Source organism: Palaemon carinicauda, chromosome 7 (assembly GCF_036898095.1).
Source record: "Palaemon carinicauda isolate YSFRI2023 chromosome 7, ASM3689809v2, whole genome shotgun sequence".
Taxonomy (NCBI): domain Eukaryota; kingdom Metazoa; phylum Arthropoda; class Malacostraca; order Decapoda; family Palaemonidae; genus Palaemon; species Palaemon carinicauda.
Window position 1 is genome coordinate 96,262,155 of NC_090731.1, and position 25,730 is coordinate 96,287,884.

The 25,730-nt window shown below is 41.4% G+C and overlaps 1 protein-coding gene across 1 annotated transcript in view; it reads left to right on the top strand.

The window, feature by feature from the left end:
* Positions 1–25,730, top strand: part of Zw10 (Zeste-white 10) — a 648,851-nt gene that overhangs the window by 543,920 nt on the left and 79,201 nt on the right. Inside the window, exon 11 of the mRNA XM_068376802.1 lies at positions 7,540–7,677. Coding sequence (XP_068232903.1) covers positions 7,540–7,677 — 138 coding nt within the window. The remainder of the gene's footprint in view (positions 1–7,539; positions 7,678–25,730) is intronic.

Here is a 25,730-nt window from a genome sequence, read left to right on the forward strand (position 1 = left end):
TAGATAGTAAAGATGTTGAATCAACAAGTGATATTAGAAATAATATCATAGATCTGGGAAATGATATCTCCAATGTGGACGGAGTGAAGATATTCTATATCATTACTGTAGAACTCCGTACAAGCCTGAGATATATAATTTATAACGAATATCGAAAAAATCGAAATAGGTTGAACCAAAGGTTACACAAGTCAACCGGTTATTATATCATTAATAATGGTCTTACTGAAAAGGATCTAGGTCATGATGGAGTTCATTTAACTCAAGAAGCCTCTGAAACACTAGCGAGAAGAATATATGATAGTCAGCAGTGATGCTGATTCAGGAGAATGGTAATAACGCAAGTGGACCAAGTGGAGTGGGGATGAAGGACTATGCATCTTACATTGCATTTGTTATAAGTTGTATCTAATTGTGCTGATAACTTTTGAATTGAATTTCTCTTGAAGTGTGTTAATTAATTGTATTTAATGGGTTGGTTATATATGAAAAAAATTGTTGAAATTGTATATTCTATATTAACAGTTGTTTGTTGAAATTGCTGAAAATTTGGAAATTTATTGGTTTTAGCTGGTTTGATAATTATCTTTGGAAAAATGTCTGATAAAGAAGCTTTGGTGAGGTCACAAGGTGTTTACAAGGGTGTAATCACCAAATGGATAAATAGGATAGACTCTGCTATTGCTGCAGGTAATGTCAATACATTGTCTTCAATTAAAGATTTTATTATGAAACAAATGAAGACTGTGCACGATCTGAATGAAAAGATATTAGCCTTAACCACTGAAGAAGAGCGAATGAAAGAGGTGGAAGAGCAAGCAGAGTATGAAGTAGTAATTGGGGAACATTGGTATAAGTTGATCAATGCCATCACAGCGATATCAGGAAGCGGTTCTTCTGGAAATCCTCCGACCACACATAAGACTAATGTTAGATTGCCGAAATTGGATCTCCCACATTTCACTGGAGATGTGTTGGAGTGGAATTCCTTTTGGGAATTATACCATGTGTCGGTACACCAGCGAGGGGATTTAGAACTAATTCAGAAATTCTCATATCTGCAAAGTTTGCTCACAGGAGATGCTCTAAAACTGATTTCAGGATTTAAGTTGGAAGCTGCAAATTATTCACAAGCTATATCTCCGAACCACATATGGGAAAAAGGATGAGATCAAGCGAGTTCCAGTAAGAAGATTACTAGAAATGGAGTCTCCATCTCCTGATTCAGAATCATTGCAATCATTCAGAGCAAATTTTGAATGCTCAATCAGATCATTAGAGAGTGAAAATCTGGAGTTGAATGAGCTCTACACTATTTTGCTTCATGGTAAGTTGCCTAAGAGTGTTAGTGAAACTGTAAAATGCAGATGTGGAGATGATTGGCTTGTATTTGACACATTTAAGAAATATCTGGAAGAAGAAATTCACAATCTAAGATCTTTTGTCTCAGCGGATGTAAATAAACCTGGAACTCTATCAACAATATCTACGTTAACAATGAATCAGTCACAATCTGTTAGACCTAAGTGTAAAGGAAATGTGAATAAATTTAGTTCTCAACAAACAAGAAAATGTGTGTTGTGTGAAGGCGAACACTGGTGGACACAGTGTAAAACTCATGCCAGTAGGGATAAGAAACTGAGTCGTCTCGGTTTTTTACGATTATGTTTTGTGTGTGCATCGAATAAACACTTTAGTGTAGATTATGAAAAGCAAATTTTTGGAAACGGATGCAGATTAAAACATCATCGTGTATTATGTGATAAACAACAAACCAGCGAACCAAGTAAATCAACAATTAAATCAGCAAATAAACCTAATAATAATGGTGTGCAAGTTGGAACACTTTCCGTAAGTGATCAGGGTCAGAAATCCAAGCAGATGTCAATTTTATCAACAGCCACAATTGTGTTAAAAGGTAAAGGAGGACATTTGGTACGCCTTCGTGGATTATTGGACACTTGTGCAGAACGAACCTTTATCAGAAGGTCAGCACTTAGGGACGTACAGTATAGATCTAAAGGCACGTAAAAAATTGCCTTAAGGGGTTATTTGACAAGTAAACCTGTAAATGAGTATGAGACGGTTAGTGTTTCCATACCTTATAAGGGTAGATTGATTATTATGGATTGTATTGTGGTAGATGAATTACCAGATTATACTAAGAAATTCAACGTTAAACGAAATTTGAAAACGTGTAAAACCAAAATTTGTCTAGCGGACAAGGATTTCGATCTGCCTGTGGACAAACAAGCACCTATTGATATGTTGGTAGGCATTGATAATGTCTATAACATATTACACCCCGGATTCAGAAAAGCTGGGAAACTGATATTGTTACCTACCATATTTGGATATGTTGTGACAGGGTCCTGTAATGCCCCTCCAGTGCAGGAAACCCAGGTAACTGTGTTAAAGCTAGCAACTAACGAGGAAGTAATTGAAGCTACTCATAAATTTGATAGTGATATAAAGAATGATTTGGATATTTTGTGGAATTTAGATAAAGTGGGTATTGACTGCCATGAATTGAAAGAACATGATCGAAAGGTTCTAGAAGACTTTGAAAGTACCATTGTATATTCTGAAATGGAGAAGCAATATGTTGTGGCCTTACCATGGAAGTCTAATAAGTCGAGGCTTCCATCCAATTTTGGCATCTTCCTCCAGATCCTCACCCATGAGGGTCCTCTCGGTGTAGTCGGACACTTCCGACATCATCTCGACCTCGTCTAAGTGACATTTTTGGAGTGCAGCCGAAACATCAGGTTCAACCACAAGTTGAACGCAGGGGATCTCATCCCAGGGGATCACAGAATCTGCCAAAGCTTTTGGGAAAAGCAGGGCCCTCATCTTCTCATCGGGGAGATAAGGCCCGGTGGCATTCTTTTGGAAACCGCGCACCCACTTGCGCAGTTTCTCTCGAGCATTGTCCCTGCCCTCCGCGGACGGAGGGTTGTTTAACGCCTTATCAAGAAGTCCTTTGCAGATGGAACAGGTCTGCGGATCCCAATACTTGAGATTCCCTTTCTTTGCTACACAGGGGGCGTGGGTCCGGCACGCCAGATGCCCGTAGAAGTCTGGGCGGCGAACTCCACAGAAGGAGCACTCACACTTCACGTACTCCTCCTATAAAAGAAAGAGACAATGAGTACATGGAAGGCATAAGCTATGACTTACATTAATCTTATAGAAAGATTTAAGTAGATACTTATAAACTATAAGATTCATTTCATTACGAGCTCAGGATAGGTGAGCTAGAAAGGAAGTAGGAAGACACATACTTGTGAGTCCCGTCCAGCCAATTGCCGGGACCTTTCCTGTAGTCAATTCCTTAGGACCTGTAGGGTTCTAAAGGAGGGAAGAGCATCCAGTTGGGTGAGCGAAGCATAGGCTTCCATTACCGGGAATTGATTACAGAGAGGTGAAGACCTGAGGTCATTCAGATCCAAGGGAGAAAGAGGGGGGAAAATAGGATAAACCCCCTTCTTTTGGGATCGGTCCCGGCAAGAGAATGCACTAAAAAGCACAGAGTATGCTGGAAATGTTTTATTGTACAACCGTATACAATAGACGCTGTTTAAAGGTATGAAATACCAGAGAAAGAGCGGCTAGACTATCCGGCTACACGATAGTGACTGCCGGCACGGGGCCAGCAGCCGGGGGAGGGGTGCTTGTCGGTTGTAAGCCGCGGCTAGTAATTCCGGCAGGACGGAGGCCCGTCCGGCGTGGTGAATCCATTCATGGCCACACGTTAAGCGGCAGAGAGATAGGAGACACTAGAGAAAGGCGATCGCCGGCACGACGGCGGCATCTGGCAGCCGGCAGGCTGTCGGCATTGGTAAACCTTAGCTGACAACATTCGATGGAGCAGGAAGGCTACCTGAGATGTCGGCGGTTAGCACCGGCAAGTGGAGGCGGCAGTGGACCGGCACCAGGATAGGGAGAGAGAAAGGTAAGGAGGGAAGGTAAGGAAGGGTAATACCTGATACCCAACCGGCCTTCCTCCGGAAAGAGTGCTCTCATGATAGGAGGGAATATGCCTATCATCCGGCGGCAGGGAGCCGGCAGACGGCTAGATGCCTGTGGTAACCCAAGGGAGGATCAGAGGGCACTCAAAGAGGGAGATCATCCGCCGGCACTACCCCATAGTTCAGCTATGAAGGGGAAGTGTAGCAGAGCGGCCCAACTAGCCGAAGAGCACAGCTAATCCCACCACTCACCCCAGAGGAGGAGTTGTAGGACAGCGGACAGAGGTGTGAAGGCAAGCCAACACAAAGGGATAGAGTGGGGAGGGGGTTAGGGGTCCTTAGAGAGAGTAGAAGGGGTGGTTACAACCCTTACACTCCCAAGGGGTGGGGGAATCTGTTGGGTGCCAGCCCGACTGGGCAGGAGAGAACGCTCTCCTGCCTAGGGAGGGCTAGCTCAGATCAGGTACAGCACTAGTGTACTAACCTAAACTATAATAAAGCAGAATCCCCTGAGGCCTAACCTAAACCAGGAAAACCATTCTCCTAGGTTAGGGAGGGCCGGAGAAGGACAAATCGCTAGGCTGCAGGGAGGAAGGGACGTGTCCCAACCAAGTGCAGTCTAGGGGGAAAACCAGAGCCTTTCCACCTTCAGCCTCGGTTGAAACCTTAATGAGAAGACGTTCTCTTAAGGTGAACTGGGGTGAACGATAGGTACTCTGGGGTTCTGTCCGATCTCACGCCATGAACAATGGCAGGGAGGAGGGAAGAACAAGCTAGCCTAACCTACCCGAATTCTATTCTGGGTAAGAGGGCTAGGGTGAGCATAGCTACCCAGAGGGAGGTTACCCGGAGGTAATAGGGGAGATAAGGAACCATACAAGGGCCCCAACGTTGGGTTAGGGGAGTGTGTCTATGAAAGACCACGCCCGATCCCTTTTATGGTCCCTAGAAGGCGAAAATACATGTGCAACACTGAATCTTGTATGTAAAAATGCCTATATCTTCATTTAAAACTAAACACTAGGAACACTTATTATATCATGCAGGAAGTAAACATGAACACCAGGCATCGGGCCTAGGGATAGGCTAGTAGACTAGCATGGGGGTCGGCTAACTGAGTTCGCTGAAGAATACTATCGGCATAATATAATTAATTCCTAGCAATGAAGACTAAATAACTAATGATATTAAATTAGTTATGAGACCGGGAGGGCTGTTCTGGCTAACTAGCTAAAGCATGCGAAGCGAACAGCGGCGTCGTAACATGATGCCTCCGGTCAAGGCACAGCTCCGCCACAAAACACAAGATTCAAGGCTAAAAAATTGTTACTTTACGGCCAGAGCTTATTTAAACAATACAAGAACATGGTACTCAACTTTCCAGAAGAAGGTGAGGCCGAAGGTTGCGACATGGCGACAAAAATCGATCACTGGGAAAAAACCAAACATTGTAGATCGCTACAAAGAAAGGAATGAGTTCGGACGTGACGTCACACAATATGGCGGACAGTTATGGCTGCCGTTTGTTTACGTCGCGAGGTACCGTAACAGTAACGTAGGAGGATAACTTTGGAACGGCTCCTCAGTTATCTCCCCACCTTTCCCCCCTCGAAGCGTAAACGCTGTGTGGGGTGCAGATAGCCATGTGGCGTGTCAAAGCATACGTCCCCTGTTGATATACGATATCCTAAAGGGAAACCTTTAGGGTACTCGCCCTTAATTATTTCCAAAATTAGTTATGGGTGTGAAATATACTCTTCAGCCACCCTAAGCCAATTAAAGATATTAGATTGTCGACAGGAGCGTTTAGGACCTCACCTATCCCAAGTCTCCTTGTTGATGCTGGAGAGTTTCCTTTAGATCATTACTGAATGTCTTCTATTATTCGGTATTGCTTTAGGTTGCAAAGACTCCCTAATTCTTTAGCCTTTCAGACTGTAAACCTTGTAATGCACTCAACATACTTTGAGTTGCACCCAAAATCTCCTCAACCTTATTGCTTTCGGGTGAAACAATTATCAAACAATCTTGATATAATTAGAAGTAAGGTTCTTCCATTTAAGATGATATCAACCCCTTTGTGGAAATTACCAGAGATATCTCTTTGGTAAATATTTTATTGGTGTTAAAAAAAACACGACTGAATTAGAAGCTAGGTCTCTTTTTATGGAACATGTTGAAGAACTTTTATATACAACAATGGCTCCAAATCTGATGTTGGCGTTGGATTTGGAGTATAAAGTAGTTCTTTCAACTGTAGAGGTGCACTTCCTCCAATATCTAACATATTTACTGCTGAATTATATGGCCTGCTAACCGCTATTGAGAAAATAGCGTTAAAAGAGGAGGGCAATTTTAGCATTTTTAGTGATTCAAGAAGTGTCCTTCAAGCTTTGGAAGGTTTTAATTTTAGTAACCTTTAGTTTTAAAGATTTTAGAGTGGCTTTTAATCATTGACCTTAAAGGTATAACAGTTTGATTTTGCTGGGTTCCGGCACACGTAGGTGTGTCTGGAAATGAAGAGGCAGATTCACTGGCAAAGTGTGCTGCAGCCGAGTTGCGACCAAGAAGGTATCCCATTCTCTGTAATGATTTTTTACCAGCAATTAAGAACTCAATTTATAACAATTGGCAACAGCATTGGTATAGTTTAACTGAAAATAAGATGAGAGAATTTTTATTGATATATCCCCTTGGAGGTATAATGGGATGCGCCGAAAATGGGAGATGACTCCTTGTCATCTCTACATTGGTCTCACTCAGATGACACACTAGTTTCTGCTGGCTGGCCAACACCAACCATATTGCGACGACTGTTTGATAGCCTTGACAGTGAGGCATTTGTTTACTGAAAGCCCCACTTATAGCTCAGAAAGTAATAGATATCTGTTTGAGGCTCTGGGTCAGGATTGCTGGTTCATCCTTGACAAGATCCTTAGACATGACGCATTGTACAATACTAGTGGCATTTTAAAATTTTTATCAGAAACAGGTTTTCTTGATGCTTTTTAACATTTATAAGATATTTACTTCTCTGGTTTTAATTGAATACCCTTTTAATCTTTATTTATAATAAACGATATCGGCGTCAATGACCTTTGATGTCAGGATGCCAAAGAATTTCAAATCATTCAATCATTCATTACCCTAAATCTTTCTTTCTTTCTTTCTTTCTTTTTTTTTTTTTGTTCTTAGCCTTTCATTCAATTGCTCTTCCACTCTTCCAGTAGCTATACCAACTTTCCTCCTCAAAACTTCCTTTTCTTTGCCATTTCTCTGCACCCTGTGATGCTTACTTAGTAGCCTTTAAGTGTCTTTGATTTTTTTTAACTGACACTTGCACCTCTCTGCCCCCAATGCCTCTGTGCTGTGATTTATCATGAAATGTATGTATTTTGGATGTACCATCATCACTTTCTATAAATAAGTTCTGGTAATACAGGAAATGCATTAATTTTTACTAACTTTACTCCAGCCGAGATCGTCTTTGAAAATTGTAACTTTACTATTGATGTTTCTTACCTGAGAGGATTGTTACAAATGAAAGTGTTATTTTATCTAATTTCAGGTTTAGATACAATTGGTTGTAACATGGATGGTGTAAGTAGAGCAGAACAAGGCATGAGACAGTGCCTTCACCAACTACAGTTATTGCATCGGGTTTGGCAAACTGTTCTTCCTACTACTGTGTATAACAGAGCTATGGGTAATGACTTTGTGTATGCAATATAATACCTTGTGAAATAGAGATTTTGTTATAATAATTGAGTAAATAGGAATGATTTAATGTCATAAAATGTTTATATAAAATAAAATTATTTGTTCTTACACGAATACAATCCCTCATCATTTATATGGTTACCTTCTATTGCTGTTTTGCTATAACCAATATTAAGGAAATCCTGTGGGTCTGGCTACATTGTATGGTTGCCCGCTGTTCCCATATGCATTGGGTAGGCACGTAGGAGCTTGCGGCTTTGTAATCCCTTCACTCTTGGTCACCCTCTTAATGAGAGAATGCCTTAGTTTCAACTTGGAATTTTTTTTTTTTTTTTTTAATTCATGTGAAAGGTGAGAAGGCTTTCAAATATGGGAAAACTGATCCCTCAGTTCAAATCTAAATTTCTCTTTTATTGCTTTTCAATAGTACTTGACCTCCTCCTCCTCCCTCATAATGAGCGAATGCCTTGTCGAAGTCATCACACTTTGACATAAAATATTGTTTTCATGTTGAAGCATTGTGACGGGCAAGAGGGCTCTCAAACTTAGGAAAGTTGCTCCCCCAGTTCGAATCTAAATTTCTCTCTCTCTCTCATCTTTTTCTTCCTCTGAATATTACTTCAAATTCTCTTAAATTTATAAACTTTCATGCTGGTGTCCTAACTATAAGTAAAATTCTCTCTCTCTCTCTCTCTCTCTCTCTCTCTCTCTCTCTCTCTCTCTCTCTCTCTCTCTCTCTCTCTCTCTCTCTCTCTATATATATATATATATATATATATATATATATATATACATATATATATATATATATATATATATATATATATATATATATATATATATATATATATATATATATATATATGTGTGTGTGTATATATATATATATATATATATATATATATATATATATATATATATATATATATATATATATATATATATATATATATATATATATATATATATACACACACACATCATCACATACATATACCAAGGCACTTCCCCCAATTTTGGGGGGTAGCTGACATCAAACAAATGAAACAAAAAAGGGGACCTCTCCTCTCTACGTTCCTCCCAGACTGACAAGGGAACTCAACCGAGTTTGGCTGGTACTGCTAGGGTGCCACAGTCCACCCTCCCCCGTTATCCACCACAGATGAAGCTTCATAACGCTGAATCTCCTACTGCTGCTACCTCCGCGGTCATCTAAGGCACCGGAGGAAGCAGCAGGGCCTACCGGAACTGCGTCACAATCGCTCGCCATTCATTCCTATTTCTAGCACACACTCTTGCCTCTCTCACATCTATCCTCCTATCACCCAGAGCTTTCTTGACTCCATCCATCCACCCAAACCTTGGCCTTCCTCTTGTACTTCTCCCATCAACTCTTGCATTCATCACCTTCTTTAGCAGACAGCCATTTTCCATTCTCTCAACATGGCCAAACCACCTCAACACAATCATATCCACTGTAGCTGCTACTCATTTCTTACACCCGTTCTCACCCTCACCTCTTCGTTCTATCACCTTGTGACATGACATCATTCAATCGATATACATGAGTAGTTGTCACTGTTGAAGGGAAAGCATGTCTATTTATAGAAACAGAAATCAGACAACGCATGTTCAGAGAGCGACTTCCGCTTGACCTACATGTACGCTACGAGTTGAGATCTCGATTGTTACTTCAGCTAAGAAAATAAAAAAAAAGTTGTACTTGTATAATGTCCCACCGGTACGATAGGTAGTATTGAATAAACATACTGGTTGGAAGATTTGTGAAAAAATAATAAGCGTACTATGTGGAAATGGAGCGTACCGGCGGGAAGAAATTTGAAAAATAATTAACGTACCGGTGCGTTTTTTTGATACTTCAGAGTACTTGTAAAGATACAGCCCCTGGACCTGATGGAATGCCATATGCAATGATTAAACATGTACTTATCAATACAAAGTTTTTTATTTTTTAAGCATTATTGATTGAATATGGCATGATCATAGTTATCCAAGTGTTTGGGAACTATCCATTATTTTAGCCCTTTTAAGACCCGGTAAGGATACATTTTTAGCAGCAAACTATCGACCAATTGCATTGACATCCTGTTTATGTAAAATCATGGAGAACATGGTCAATGCAAGACTGCTCTGATAACTGGAAAAGAAGGGTATTTTATCACCCATCCAGTGTGGATTTAGGAAAATGCACTCAATGACTGATGTGTTGATACGACTCGAGTCCTCTATTTGTGATGCCTCTATTTGTGAGCACCATGTAACAATTTTTTTTACCTTGAAAAGACATATGACACTACATTTAGATATGGTTTGCTTAAAGCCATTCATAATTTGGGTTTACGAGGAGAGCTACCACTGTTCATTCAATCAATTATTTCACATAGATTTTTTCAAGTGAGAGTGGGGGAAGCTCTATCTGAGAGGAAATGTCAGGAAGAAGTAGTTTTCCAGGGTAGTGTGCTTAGTGTAACATTATTTGCACTAGCCAGTAATGGAATATTATTTTAAAATTATACAAGGGCCCGATTTTTTAAAAAATTAGTTATGGGTGTGAAATGTACTCCTTAGCCACCCCAAGCCGATTAAAGATATTAGATTCAATATATTATGCTGGTGTTAGATTTTCCACAGGAGCATTTAGAACATCACATACCACAAGTCTCCTTGTTGATGCTGGAGATTTGGACCTTTACCGAAAGTCTTCTATTGTTCGGTATTGGTTTAGGTTGCAAAGACTTCCTAATTTTTTAGCCTATCAGACGGCAAGCCATGTAAAGCACACCTCATATTTTGAGTTGCATCCAATATCTCCACAACCTTATGGTTTTTGGGTTAAACAATTAATATACATTCTTGATATTATTAGAAGTAAAGTGCTTACATTTATGGTATCATCAATGCCTCCATGGAAATTACCAGAGTTATCTTTTTGTAAATACTTTATTGGAGAGAAAAAGAATATGACTGACTTCGAATCTACGTCTCTTTTTATGAAACATGTTGCAGAACATAGGAGATCGACTTTTATGTACACTGATGGCTCCAAATCTGATGCTTGCGTTGGATTTGGAGTACATAGTAATGGGCTCAATTGCAGAGGTGCACTTCCTCTAATAGCTTCCATCTTCACTGCCAAACTGTATGGCATACTAAGCGCTATTGAGAGAATACCGTTGGAGAAGGAGGGTAATCTTACCATTTGTAGCGATGCAAGGAGGGTCTTTCAAGCTTTAGAAGTTTTTAATTCTAGTAACCCTTTAGATTCAAAGATTTTAGATTGTCTTTTTATTATTTTACTGAGAGGTAGAGTGGTTCGCTTTTGTTGAGTTCCAGCACATATAGGTGTGTCTGGGAATGAGAAGGCATATTTACTGGCTAAGAATGATGCATCCAAGTTGCTACCAAGAAGGTATCCCATTCCCTGTAATGATATCCTACCTAACATCAAGAATTTGTTATATAATAATTGTCAACAGCACTGGGATAGTCCAGATGGCAATAAAATGAGAGAAGTAACAAATGTCATATCTCCTTTGAGGTATAACATGATGCTCCGGAAGTGGGAAAAGTCTGTCGTTTCCGCATTGGTCACACTCGGTTGACACAAGTGTTTCTGCTAAAGGGCCAACACCAACCGTATTGTGACGACAGTTTGGTGCCTTTAACAGTGAGGCATTTGTTGTCCGAATGCCCCAATTATAGCAACATAAGAAATATATCTGTTTGAGACTCGAGGTGAGGATAGCAGGTTCATCCTTGCCAAAATTTTTAGACATGATGTGTCCTACCATGCGAGCGGCATTTTTAGATTTATTTCAGAAGCAGGTCTTCTGAAAACTATTTAACTTTTATAATGACATCTTAACTTTTATGGCTTTCATTGAGTATTCCTTTATTTTTTATATATATAGTGAATGATATCGGTGTCAATGACTTTAGATGTCAGGATGCCAGAAAACTTTAAATCGATCAATCAATCGATCTTTGTCGTGTCCGCATTGGTCACACACTGTCAAAACATGAGTTTCTTCTAAATGGCTAACACCAACCATAATGCGACGACTGTTTGGTACCTTTAATTGTTAGACATTTGTTGATTGAATGCCCAACTTATAGTACTAAAAGAAGTACACATCTGTTTGAGGCTCAAGATGAGGATGGTAGATTCATCTATGCCAAGGTTCTATGACATGATGTGTCGTACAATAATAGTTGTATTTTTTAATTCATGTCAGAAGCAAATCTTCTGAAAGCTATCTAACAGTTATAAGGATGTCTTTGCTTATATTGTTTTAAACTGAATTAATATTTATTAATTATTTATAACAAATAATATCGGCATCAATGACCGTAGATGTCAGGATGCCAGATAACTCATAATCAATCAATCAATTAATCACCTATTCAGTTTGGATTTAGAAAAAGGTACTCAACGATTGATGTGTTGATACGACTTGAGTCCTCTTTTTGTGAAGCCTTTGCTTCCAAACAGCACCATGTAACAGTCTTTTTTTACCTTGAAAAGGCATATGATACTACATGGATATAAGGTATACTTAAAACCATTCATAATTTGCGATTACGAGGAGAGCTACCATTGTTCATTCAATCATTTATTTCACGTAGACTTTTTCAAGGGAGAGTGGGGAAAGCTTGTTCTGAGAGGAAATGTGAGGAAGAAGGAGTTTCCCAAGGTAGTATGCTAAGCGTACTCCTATTTGCACTATCCATTAATGGGATATCCTCTCTCATTCCTCAAGATATTTTCTCAAAACTATTTGTTAAGGATCTCTCCATAACGTTTGCTGTGGCTAGAATGGCGATGGTTGAGAGGAAACTATAGCTCTCAATCGACAAAATTATTCAGTGGTCTGATATGTATAGGTTTAAAGTTTTCGCCGAATACATCCAGATCCGGATACTGTATATACATTAAAAGTCAATGTATCCCCTGTATAATGAAGTTAAATTTTTAGTCTTAATATTTGATTGTAGGCTTACATGGGTTTCTCACTTAAAAGTGTTAAAAGCTAAATTTCATGAGGTTCTGAATCTTTTAAAAGTATTGTCCCATACATCATGGTGGCCAGACTGCAATATTTTAAAATTATACAAGGCCCTGATTTTTTCAAAAATTAGTTATGGGTGAGAGCTCGTGTGTCAATTTGCTTGTATCTCAGGTGAATTTTTCCCCTATAAAATAACTAAAAAAAAATTAATTCATTCCCACCCTATGAAAAAGCCCCTAAAAACAGTATATTACTGTGGAAAAACATGTTTTTAATTGTTGTAATCAACATTCTACGCTAACAAAATAAATACCTATGAACTGGTTATGATGCTCAATGAAATGTAACATTATTATGGAGTCCTTACCTTTGAGATAGACGGTAGCAGCTAACGGCGGTGTGTGCGGATGAGGAGGAGGGAGAGAGGACGGGGAGGAGAGATATTTGACGGCAACACGTTTGGTACGCAACACTTTTGTAACACTACGTAACATAACCTTAACTTTCAATTTAACTTAAAGGAAATTAACAAATTTAAATTTAATTTAAATGAAATTAGCTTACTTTACACACACTTAAAAATAAAATGTTAATATTACGTTACACTAAACTTAATTCTAATTTTGTTTTCATTTTAATTTTTTTGCTTTTCTTCTTCCGGCTTGGCTCTTTTTACTTTCACTTTTTGATGGCTTTTTTAAAAGGAATCTATCTAGGGATGTTTGCTATTTTCTCCCCTTCAAGATGTTGTGAAAATGACGCACGCATGTGTCGTCACAATAGGCTAACGCACGACCACTCGCCAACTTGTCCAGGTGCCTCTTTTCGCTAAAATTAGAAAACTCCTGCCACTTCACTAACATGTCTTTGATTTCTGCTGTAGAAAGGCGGCCCTCGTCTTCCACCTTCTCCTCCTCGCTACTGAGCTCCTGCAACACCTCCGAATGTTGCATCTCCTGGAGCTCTATCAATTCCTGTGTTGTGAGCTCTTCCTGATGCTCCTCAACAAGGTCGTTCACGTCTGCCTCGTCTACCTCCAGCCCCATGGACTTTCCAAGGGACATGATTTTAGTCATCACAATAGGTTTGGGGTCATCAGGGTCTGTCGTATCGAACCCTTCAAAGTCCTTCTCAGCAACAGAAGCTGGCCACAATTTCTTCCATGCTGAATTAAGAGTTCATCTTGTGACACCCTTCCATGCATCATCAATAATTTTTAAGCAATGGACGATATTGAAATGTTCCTTCCAAAATTTACGAAGGGTGAGATTGGTGTTGTCTGTGACGTCGATGCATTTCTTGAACAAATGTTTTGTGTACAGATTTTTGAAGTTGGATATAACTTGTTGGTCCATGGGCTGGAGGAGTGGCGTGGTGTTGGGTGAGAGATAAAGGACTTTGATGAACCTGAACTCATCAAAAATGTCCTCTTTGAGACCAGGAGGGTGACTAGGGAGGAGCATTGTCGTGGACCAGGAGTCATTTCATTGGCAGATTTTTCTCGGCCAAATATATTTTGACTGCCGGACCAAAGCACAGATTAACCCATTCTGTGAAGAAATGCCGCGTAACCCAAGCCTTAGCATTAGCGCGCCACATCACTTGCAGTTTTTCTTTCACGATCCTTTGGCTCTTGAAAGCACGTAGGTTTTCCGAGTGGTACACCAGCAGTGGCTTGACCTTACAGTCACTGCTGGCATTGGCACACAGGGCTAGAGTTTACTGGTCCTTCATGGGTTTATGGCCCGGTAGTCTTTTCTCCTCTGCCGTGATGAAAGTCCTCCTGGGCATCTTCTTCCAGAAAAGGCCAGTTTCATCGCAGTTGAAGACCTGTTGGGGGATGAAGCCATGTCGGGCGATAACCGTGGCAAAGGTTGTGACGAAGTCCGCCACGGCTTTCGAGTCGGAACTTGCTGCATCCCCATGCCTCACAACCGAGTGTATCCCAGTCCATTTTTGAAATTATCCAGCCAGCCACGACTGTCTTTGTAGGTTTCCGCTGGCTTCGAAGTCTCCCCTCTCTCGGCTGCTTGCTTCCCTTTCAAGTCATCATAGATTATGTTGGCCTTTTCACATACGATCGTCTCAGTCACGCTATCTCCCGCCAACTGTTTCTTCTTTATCCATAATAAAAGAAGCCTCTCTATCTTATCGTGAATATCACTGGGCAGCTTGGAAGGATGGTTACTCCTTTGGAAGGCTTGGTGCTCTTTATAACATCCTTCTCCTCTCATGTTGTTGTTTCAGCTCAGTCATTCTTACGCCACTCATGTTTTTCAATTATTTCATGCTTCATCTCCATTGTTATCATACGCTTTTTCTTTTCACTACCCTATTTTGGACCCATTGCTCATTTGATTAATTCTGCTCTGATTAACAAAAAAACACTTAAAAAAAGCAAACACTACAGCCAATGCTCGGAGATAACTTTACGTGACGGAGATCCGGCGGGAAATACCGAGTGTTGCTGTCCTAGTGAGAAGCCTCTCGCACACTCGGCCACCTGGTAGCCACATATGGAACTACCTCGTATCTCAAATTTTTTCTTGTATCAGGACAAAAATTTGCTCAGAACTTTCCTCGTATCTCAAATTTCTCGTATGTTGTGACACTCGTATCTCAAGGTATTACTGTAATATAAAGTCTTGATATCATTAGAAGTAAAGCGTGTACCAACATTTCGTCCGATGTCACTTCGTCCACATCTTTTTATCCAGTGTCTTTTCGTCCGATGGACTTTTGGTCCAACGACATTTGGTCCAATTTTAATTTGTTTCAATCCATAAAAGAAAAAAGAAAAAACCCAGCCAATCCATAACTTCCCCAATAGAAAATTAAACCTTGTAATGACCTCTTTCTCCCTTGTTGTTTACAATAATTAATTGTCAAACTCCAAAGTGTAGGAGTGAAAATAATTAGTTAGGAGAGTAAAATTAAATGGAAGTGTCTGAAAATATAGAATTGAAGAACAACTACTCAACATAACATAACTAGCTGATTCTTTGAGTATTAAAGGTAAGATGTGTAAGAAATAACTTCTGAAGTGAAAATAAAACAAGCAAATAAAGGTTGATAATTTTAATTGTAACACATGTAAAATAATGAATGATTAAAAAAAAAAAGAATTAGAATGATTGTTTAAAATTGGTGCAAATTATATGCCACTTTCTTCAGAAACTCTGTTTTCCTCATTGACTCATATCCAGTTACCAATCTTTTGAGAGGTATTTGAGTCACTTTTACTTTGAATAAATCCTTCCTTTAAGGTTTTGATAAATTTCCAAATCCTCAAATGTGCTCCACCCGCTGAACGTTTTGTAGTAGAATAAAACCCCTCTTTAGCATTGTTTGTTCTCTGTAATTCTTGAAGATTGCGCTCATTAACATTCCATACATCTAATGGGAAAATAGGAAGATCTCCAATTCGTCTCGCACCACGCCCTCTTACGACTCCCATGTAAGTCACATCAAAGTAAGCAATTAATTCCGAAGGTATTTCGTCATCGTCTATCAATTCCTCATAAGCCTCTTCAACATTTTCAGTAGGGAGAAATGCTAATGTTAAAAAAATCTTATTTTATTACAGAATTCATTGTATTTGTTATATTTTTCTTTGAAACCTAGATCAACATTTTTTCTAAATATGGACTGCCCCAGATAATACAAACATGCAACGATAGATGAATTAAGAAATGATGAATTAAATGACTCATGAATCGCAACTTTGAAATCTGCCATGAGATCAATTGGATCTTCATTAGGTTGCATAATTTTCGATTGCTCAAAAACTGATTCATATGTGTGCCTGGTTTTATTCGGCAGTAATGCAAAGACCCGTGGGAAACTGCTACCATTAACTTATACATGAATGCAAAATAGTTGATATTACTGTTCTGGCACAATTTTTAATGTCCCATCACATGTCCAATGATAATATGATGCTATATCTTCGAGATCTCTTTCTGATACTAATAGAATTCTTTGATGATCCTCGATGCCTGAATCATATCTTAGGAACTGTTTGTCATTATCAAGTTTACTGTATTCGTCAAGGATTTCAAATCCATGTCTAGCTACTGGATAAGCAGGAAATCCTGAATGCTTTTGTCGGTACCTTTGAATAGTCTTTGAAAATACTTGCACACGAGGGAGCTGAAAGCAAGTATTTTCAATTATCTTTATAAACTTTCTCGATAATAGGCTACGGGAACTTTCTACTATGTTTTCAATCGCTTCCTCCTTAATTTCAGCAACTGCTTTTCTAGCATTTAATGCATCTAAACTTGCGTGATGAAGCTGATATCCAGAAAAATAAATAATTTTTGGTACATTGTCTTCCGTAACCGTGTGAATGCGCACTGAACACAGCTGCCTTTTCTCACACCTCCAGTATTCTTTTTCAAGTTTTGTATTACTTTAATGAAAATCGTAGATGTAATTACTGTACTTTCATCTACTACTTTTCTTTCCTTCTTCTCTGATTGTATGAACTGTGCCACTTCAGGATGGGCAGATTCAGAAACTAAAGTACTAAACTTGCAGTACACTATATATATAGTATATATAGTACCATACTAAAGAGAGAGAAGGAAAAAGAGAGTGTTAAGCATGACTATTGGAGTAATTAGAAAATGATCATATTACTTTATCATAAAAGCCAATAAGGTATAAACTTTCAACACAGAAGTGAAGTAAACAGTAATAACAATCCCTTAAAACACCTGTTTTCTTTGGAAATTGGACCAAATGTCGTTGGACCAAAAGTCCATCGGACGAAAAGATACTGGACAAAAAGACGTGGACGAAGTGTCGTTGGACGAAGTGACATTGGACAAAAAGACCACCCACAAAGTAAGGTGCTTCCATTTGAGGTATCATGAAAAGCGTGGAAGTTACCGAAGCTATCTTTTTGTAAATACTTCATTGGAGTTAAACAGAATATGACTGACTTAAAATCCAGGTCTCTTTCTATGGAACATGTTGAAGGACCTAGGGGATCGACTTTTATATATACTGATGGCTCCAAATCTGATGCTGGCATTGGATTTGGAGTACATAGTAATTATTATTATTATTATTATTATTACTTGCTAGGCTACAGCCCTATTTGGGAAAGCAGGATGCTATAAGCCCAAGGGCTCCAACAGGGAAAATAGCCCAGTGAGGAAAGGAAACTTAAGGGAAAATAAGATATTTCAAGAATAGTAACCTTTAAATAAATATCTCCTATATAAAGTATAAAAACTTTAACAAAACAAGAGGAAGAGAAATAAGATAGAATAGTGTGCTGGAATGTACCCTCAAGCAAGAGAACTAACCCAAGACAGTGGAAGACCATGGGACAGAGGCTAGAAAACAATGGTTTGATTTTGGAGTGTCCTTTTCCTAGAAGAGCTGCTTACCATAGCTATATAGTCTTTTCTACCCTATCAAGAGGAAAGTGGTCACTGAACAATTACAATGCAGTAGTCAACCCCCTCAGATTTAGAAGAATTGTTTGCTAATCTCACTGTTTTCAGGTGTATGAGGATAGAGAATATGTAAAGAATAGGCCAGACAACTCAGTGGGTGTGTGTGTAGTCAAAGAGAAAATTAACTGTAACCAGAGAGAAGGATCCAATGTAGTACTGTCTGGCCAGTAATTGTAGAGGTGCACTTCCTCTAACAGCTTCCACATTTACTGCCGAACTGTATGGCATAATAACCGCTATTGAGATAATAGCGTTGGGGAAGGAGGGTAGTTTTACTATTTTTAGTGATGCAAGGAGTGTCCTTCAAGCTTTAGAACTTTTTAATTCTAGTAACCATATAGTTTTAAAGATTTTAGAATCTCTTTTTGATATTGGACTGAGAGGTATAATGGTTCGATTTTTTTGATTTCCAGCACATATAGGTGTGTCTGGGAATGAGAAGGTAGATTTGCTACCAAGAAGGTATCCCATTCCTTGTAATGATTTCCTATTTAACATCAAGAAATTGTTTTATAACTGGCAACAGCACTGGGATAGTCTAGATGGCAATGGAATGAGAGAAGTAACACATGTCATAACTCCTTCGTGGTATAACATGATGCCCCGAAAGTGGGAGACGTGTCTGTCGTCTCCTCATTGGTGACACTCGGTTGACACACAAGTTTCTGCTAAAGGGCCTAGACCAACCTTATTGCGATGACTGTTCGGCACCTTTAACAATGAGGCATTTGTTGATCGAATGCCCCAATTATAACGACCTAAGAAATGGATATCTGTTTGAGGCTCGAGGTGAGGATGGTAGGTTCTTCTTTGACATGATGTCAAAAATGCGACCAGCATTTTTAGATTTTTTTCAGAAGCAGGTCTTTTGAAAACTATTTAACTCTTATAATGACATCCTGACTTTTATGGTTTTATTGAATATTCTTTTATTTTTTATATATGATAAATGAATTCAGCATCAATGAACTTTGATATCTGGATTCCAGAAAGCTTCAAATCAATCAACCAATCTGTTGACTAAATCTCTCTGCTACCTTAGAAACCACCCTTGGGTAATTTCTCTACCCCTTCCCCTTCCAGGTTAGGCCATAACCTAACTGTACTGGGAACTACAGTTCCTCTTGTCTAATCATCTTACCTTAGCTATTGAGTTTTTCTTTCACCCATTAGGTGGATTAGGCTTTCCTTCACAGTTCTTCCTATGGCCTAACCCTATCGAGGCGAAGAGTTGGTACTCCTTATGGTTCCCCTCTGCTGCCTTGGCAGTTGCCTGTTCTACGACAGCCACTTCCCATCCTGTGCTATGTACCTTATGCTGCAGAGTCTTGACTTCTTTGCCTGGTTAGTCTATTTTGGCAGAAGTGTCTCCTTTTGTCTCTGCTTCTGGTCTTATCAGCTTGAGTTCTTCTAGCACTGGATGTGTGTTGGCTAAGGGACATTTCCTCTTCTGCCTTAGCTGCAGCCTTTGGCTGGTCATCTTCTCATTTCTATCCTCTTCCATATTTTAGGAACATTGTCCTATGAAGTTGGTCGATTGGATCCTGCCTGATTGTCATGACATCCTATGAATTTCCAATTCTTAGCGTCCTGGTTATCTTGTACGGCTCTCATTACCTTACTGGCTAATCCCCATCTTTTCATAAGTTAATGATAACGACCAGGTCTTGGCATGTTCCCTATTTTGGCAGAAGTGTCTCCTGTCTGTGCTTCTGGTCTTATCAGCTTGAGTTCTTCTAGCACTGGATGTGTGTTAGCTGTGGGACATTTTCTCTGCCACCTTAGCTGCAGCCTTAGACTGGTCATCTTCTCATTTCTATCCTCATCAATATTTTAGGAACATTTTCCTATGAAGTTGGTCGCTTGGATCCTGCCTGGTTGTCATGACATCCTATGAATTTCCAATTCTTAGCGTCCTGGTTATCTTGTACGGATCTCATTATCTTACTGGCTAATCCCCATCTTTTAATAAGTTAATGATAATGACCAGGTCTTGGCAGGTTCCCTTATTCGCTGCCGTTCATTACTGTACCTCACTCCCCCATTGTGAACCCTTCCTTATGGGAACGTCCACTCTTCCTGTTGACTTGAAAATGCTTCTGCCGCATTGTGTCGACATGCCTTGGCTGTTGAAAGGTCAGTTTTTATCTTGGCTGCTAGAAATAACTGCCACCTTAACCCAGTTACTGCCACTTTGGGGGCAGTTGTTGCTGGCTTAGGCAGTATGATAAGTGAATTTTTGGGCTTAGGCCATGTCGTGATGGAAGTTCCTTCGATGGTAGCTTCCTAGGTATATTTGACTACAGTGATATATCCCAGAGAATTTACCAAAGGTATCCAGAATTCTAACTCCTGGAGCGAATATCCCTTAAAATTTTTCGAAGGGATATAGCGTAATATCAGAGGAAGTATTCTTGACACGTCTCATGGCTATCTACGCCCCCAATAGAGCTTTCACTTTGAGGGGAAAGAGAGGCAAGAATAAGGAGAGTCGTTCCAGAGACATCGCTCTCGACGCTTCCTACTGCTTTGCAAATAGTGCGCCAATCCGCCACCGCGAGGCGCCACCATCATTCTTTCTATCGTAGCTTCGTTTGACCGGTGTTTTTCCCGTTCTCTCTTGCTATTTTGGATTATTTTGGACGTTATGATGTCTTCCCCAGCCTCATCAGCTTCTGGAAAATTAAGTACAGTAATATCTTTATCTTGTGTAAATGTAAGCTCTTGCCAGTTTTGCTTTTCGATTGAGATCGTAATTAACGTAACAAGACCTGTTGCCAGCCGGATGGCGTCCGTTCTTTCTGTTAATTTAGCCAGAATGACCCTTTCCCGGCATTATACGCTTTAATAACTTTAGCTATTTAGAATTTTAGCTAGGGATTCTTATATTATGTCATTGTTGTCGTGGATTTGGCTATTTATGAACGAGCCTCACGAGTGCTAGGCTTCCTAGCCTAGGTACCTACACACTTCATGCATGATATAACCTTCCTGGTAAAGTTTTATTGAAGCACAGGCAATATTTTACACATTTATGATATTACTTATTTATGCTCTCCTCTTCCAAGATAGTATACAGAGAGTTTCGGTAAACGATTCTCAATGCTCCTAGGCTAATGACTAGCCTAAGGGCTTTAGTATACTTTCTTACATGTCCCCATTGCTCTTGTATTGCCTTTTAAGGGGAGACTGACACCTCCTATACCTTTTAAGTCGATACTAATCTCTTAGGAGATTTAAGAGCAATCCCCTTTCCCTCTGATTAGCCTAGGCTATTCTCAGTTTTCTTTACTGTAAACAGAGTTCGGGCAAAGTTTTACTAAGACGTTCCGTTTTCTTTCTCCTAACCACTGAGTCGATTTTGAGTTTAGAACGGAACATCAGAGTATCAGTCTATGTTAGGCATCTCCCTGTCTTGGTGAAATGACTTCCCATGTCAGGTTAAGCTGCTCTTTCAGGAGGCTAGACCTCCCTAGGCCATACTTGGGGGTTTTGTATGACAATTCCCCTTTCCTTGGCCTAGCAGACAGTCCTGTGCTGGGAGACCCTAGACCAAAGAAAGGATTTCTTCACTGTCTAAGGTCTCTGGTACGAGATTCTGCTCTCCTGTGAGATGGTGTCCTACGGACACCTTCTCCCTTGCCTAACCCAACCTGGGGAAATGATTTCCCCTACCTGAGGTTACTTCATGAGACCAGGATCCTTTAGGTTAGGTAGTGTCTTCGGGCATTACCTTCCCTGTAGGACACCTACCCCCTCCCCTCTATCTCTTTCGTGTTGAATGATCCAACACCCTCCTGGCCGTCGTTCTACATTGACCCTAGGGTTCTTGTAGGACTGGCCTGAGGTTCCCCGTCTGCTGCCGGCGGGTACCCTCATATTGTTTAGAGTGTTCTTCAGTCCTCCCTTGGACTGCCTTCCATAGCCCTTATGAATGGGATATGGTTGGGTGGAAGCCCGAAATTAATTCCCCCTTCCACTTGAACCCTCATTCTGGATGCAGGCCGGCAAGGCTGAGCCCTTGCCTTCCTCCATCCTCTCTTTCTCTCTTACTTTCGTACTGGGCCATGTCCTTTGTCTGCCGGCCGGCAGTTGCCCTGCCGCCGCCTGTTGGGAACATAGTTGACCGACAACCCAAAGACAATGGACATTCAGGGACCGACTGCCGGCTGCTGAGTTGCTGGCCGGCAGCCGGCCACCCATACCTGGTCATTTGCCGCCGACTGCCGCCGGGTCCCCTTGATGGAAGGATCCTCGTCTGCCGGCCGGCAGAACCGCCGCCGGCCATTAGATCCACTGCCGTACTGCCGGCCAGCAGATATGCCGCCACCGTCAAAGCCGCCGCCGCCGCCAGAGACCGCCGGCAGCCGGCAGAGCCGTTGCCGGCGGTCTATCACACAATTTTATGAAGACAATAATTTCCTTCAATAGCCCAGAATAGGCCGGTATGTGCTGGCTTGCCCATCAGACGCCGGCAGGCACGGCAGATGCCGGCAGGCCTGACAGGACTGGCAACTTGTTACCAAACAGTCAGTGCTGTAGCCTAAAGTTTTTCCAACCTACAAGGTGCTTCTTGGGCAGCCTATTGTGAGACCATCACATTAAGAGAGTGATTCTCTCTTCCTTTAATGGTTATGATCCATTATTGTCCTTAATCCCCAATATTGAAACTGGAAGATTGTGTTAAGAGACACTTTATATCAAAGGATATCATCTTCCTCTAAAAATTCTTAAGAATTCTTTCAATATTGGAGGAGGTCATAACAATTGGCTGGACAGGAGACACATGTAGGTATCTTTCCTATTTATAGCTTACCCTATCCAAGCTAATATAAAATATATGTAAGCTGAAATTTGAGAATTTCACCGAATACTTATAGACTTCAACTTTCTTTACAGGAGGAGCATCCTGAGTGCGGGAATAGTTTTTGCAGGGTCCGCGGTAGGAACTTCTGCAGCCACGACATGTGCAGGGCCCATGCTCGCTGCGCAGTCACCAAGGGGGCTCTCAAGTACTGGGACCCACAGGTATGTACCGTTTGTGAAAAACTGGTAAAAGAGACTTTTGATGATCAAAAGTCCACTGAGTCGAGGGACGCAGCAAGGGAAATAATGCGTAAATGGGTTAGAGGTTTTCAGAAGAACACTTCTGGCCCATACCTTCTTAACGAAAGGATGAGGGCTTGTCTTTTCCCTAGGGCATCTTCGGATGCAGTTATTCCCCAGGCTCAACCTGAGATTCCCCTGGTTCAGATTCCGGTAGAATCTGAAGTCTCGGATGCCTTAGAGAGCATCCAGCTAGAATACATGTCAGTTGTCTCAGAGGAGACCAAGAACAATCTCCTAGTGGAGGAATTGGATCAGGCGGATGACGTTCCACCTGAGACAGAAACTGAGAAAGCTGAAACGATTTCGGTGTCATCGGCCACAGTGAATGAGCCGGTGCCTTCGACCTCCTCCACTGCACCCCAACTAGATTCGATCACAAGTACGTTGCACTCGTTGCTGTCCATGGTGCAGGACATCCAAAAGAAATCGTCCAAGAAGGAGGCCTCTCTTCGGACTGAGATGCATCAACTAGTTGCGACACGTTTGGCCCCGAAGAAGCTAAACGTTAAAGATCTCCCCGCCTTCTCTGACGTTAACCCCTGGAGGTACGCAGAGCACATGCCCATGTCGGGGGGGGGGGGGAAGATCTTCCTCTCAGAGAAACTGGGCACCATCCCAGTGGAGGAAATTGAGTTCTGGCCCAGCAAAGGGGCCTACCCGGATTGCTATGTCCGTCTCAGGACGGAACCCGCATCCAAAGAGGAAACAGAGCTGAAGGAAACCATTGTCCTTGAACTCTCTAAGGCTCAGGCCTTATACACCACCACCTTAAAAGAGAGGGCCCTTACTAGCTCTAAGGTACCGGCTCTCAGCAAGAAGCACCCGTCCTTCATTGCTGATCCTAAACGTGCCTTTCCCTTTATGGACAATGGGCTCAAGGCAGCCTTAAAGGCAGTTGAGGCAGGGAAACCATGCCCTACACTGGAAGAGTGTAGACCCTTCTCCCTTGCCTTCCCATCCGATGATGCGGACTGGAAGGATGTGCACAATACCTTCACAGTTGGGAAGCTGGAGGCAGATATTGCCGGACGACAGTTCGGCGAAGACCTCCCCAAGCTGTCGGACTTTCTCTTGCGTAGGGAACAGGAGACGAAAGAACGTCTTGCTGCCTCCTTGTCTCTGCAGACTAGTCTGGAGACAATGGCAAGCATTCCAGATACCCCGGACATGTACATGGTCTTCGCCAAAACCCATCTGGTGACTGTGACAAAAGACCTGTACAACTTTATTAAAGCCCGAAGGGCTTGCAGAGAGTTCGTGTTTGCCTCGGCTGCGGTGAGACACGAACCAAGGAAGCTGATAGCTTCTAACATCTGGGAAAAAGACCTCTTCCCAAGCGAAGTGGTCAAAGAGGTCGTGAACAAAGCCGCCACTGAAAATTGAAATCTTCTTTCTAAATGGGGCTTGTCCTCTAAAAGAAAATCTTCAGCTGACGAGGGTCCCCAGCCGAAGAATAGACCAAATGACCTAAAGTGCCCTCTCGGCCTAAGCAACAGCAACAGCTTCCCGTGGCCACGGTGTCCCAGACGGTGGCACAATCACCCACCACTTTCCAACTGGTGCCCCAAACACTGGCAACTCAGTCACCAGTGTTCACCCCAGTGTTCGAAAGGCAGTCTACGACCTTTCGGCCGAAGTCTCGAGGTTCCTTTCGAGGCTCCTCCAGACGCCCCTCCAGAGGTAGGGGCAATAAGGGTGGACGTGGCCAAGGAGGTAAATCCTCCACCCAGCACTCAAAGTGAGATGCTACCGGTAGGAGGGAGACTCTTCTTCCGGTATCGTTGGACATTCGATCCCTGGGCCCACAGCCTAATCAAGAACGGACTAGGGTGGAGTTGGAGCTCAACTCTACCAACCTTCCCTCAATTCTTCCAACACTCAACCCCCATATTGGAAGAATATGTTCAGGAACTCTTGAGCAAAAGAGTTATAAGGAAGGTGAAGTCCGTCAGATTCCAAGGAAGGCTATTTTGTGTTCCGAAGAAGGACTCGGAAAAGCTCAGAGTAATTCTGGACTTGTCACCACTCAACAAGTTCATAGTGAACTACAAGTTCAAAATGCTGACGCTTTAACACATCAGGCCCCTGTTGCCCAAACGGGCATACACAGTCTCCATAGACATGACGGATGCGTACTGGCATGTTCCGATCAGCCGTCAAGTTTCCCCCTACCTGGGATTCAAACTACAAAGAAGACAGTATGTCTTCAGAGCCATGCCCTTCAGACTGAACATAGCTCCAAGGGTATTCACCAAGCATGCGAATGCAGTCATTCATCAACTACCCCTAAAGGGAATCCAGGTGGTAGCCTACCTGGATGACTGGCTGGTGTGGGCAGCATCCGAAGAAGAGTGCATGCAAGCCTCCAAGGAAGTGATCCAGTTCCTGGAACACTTGGGATTCAAGATCAACTTGGAAAAATCTCGACT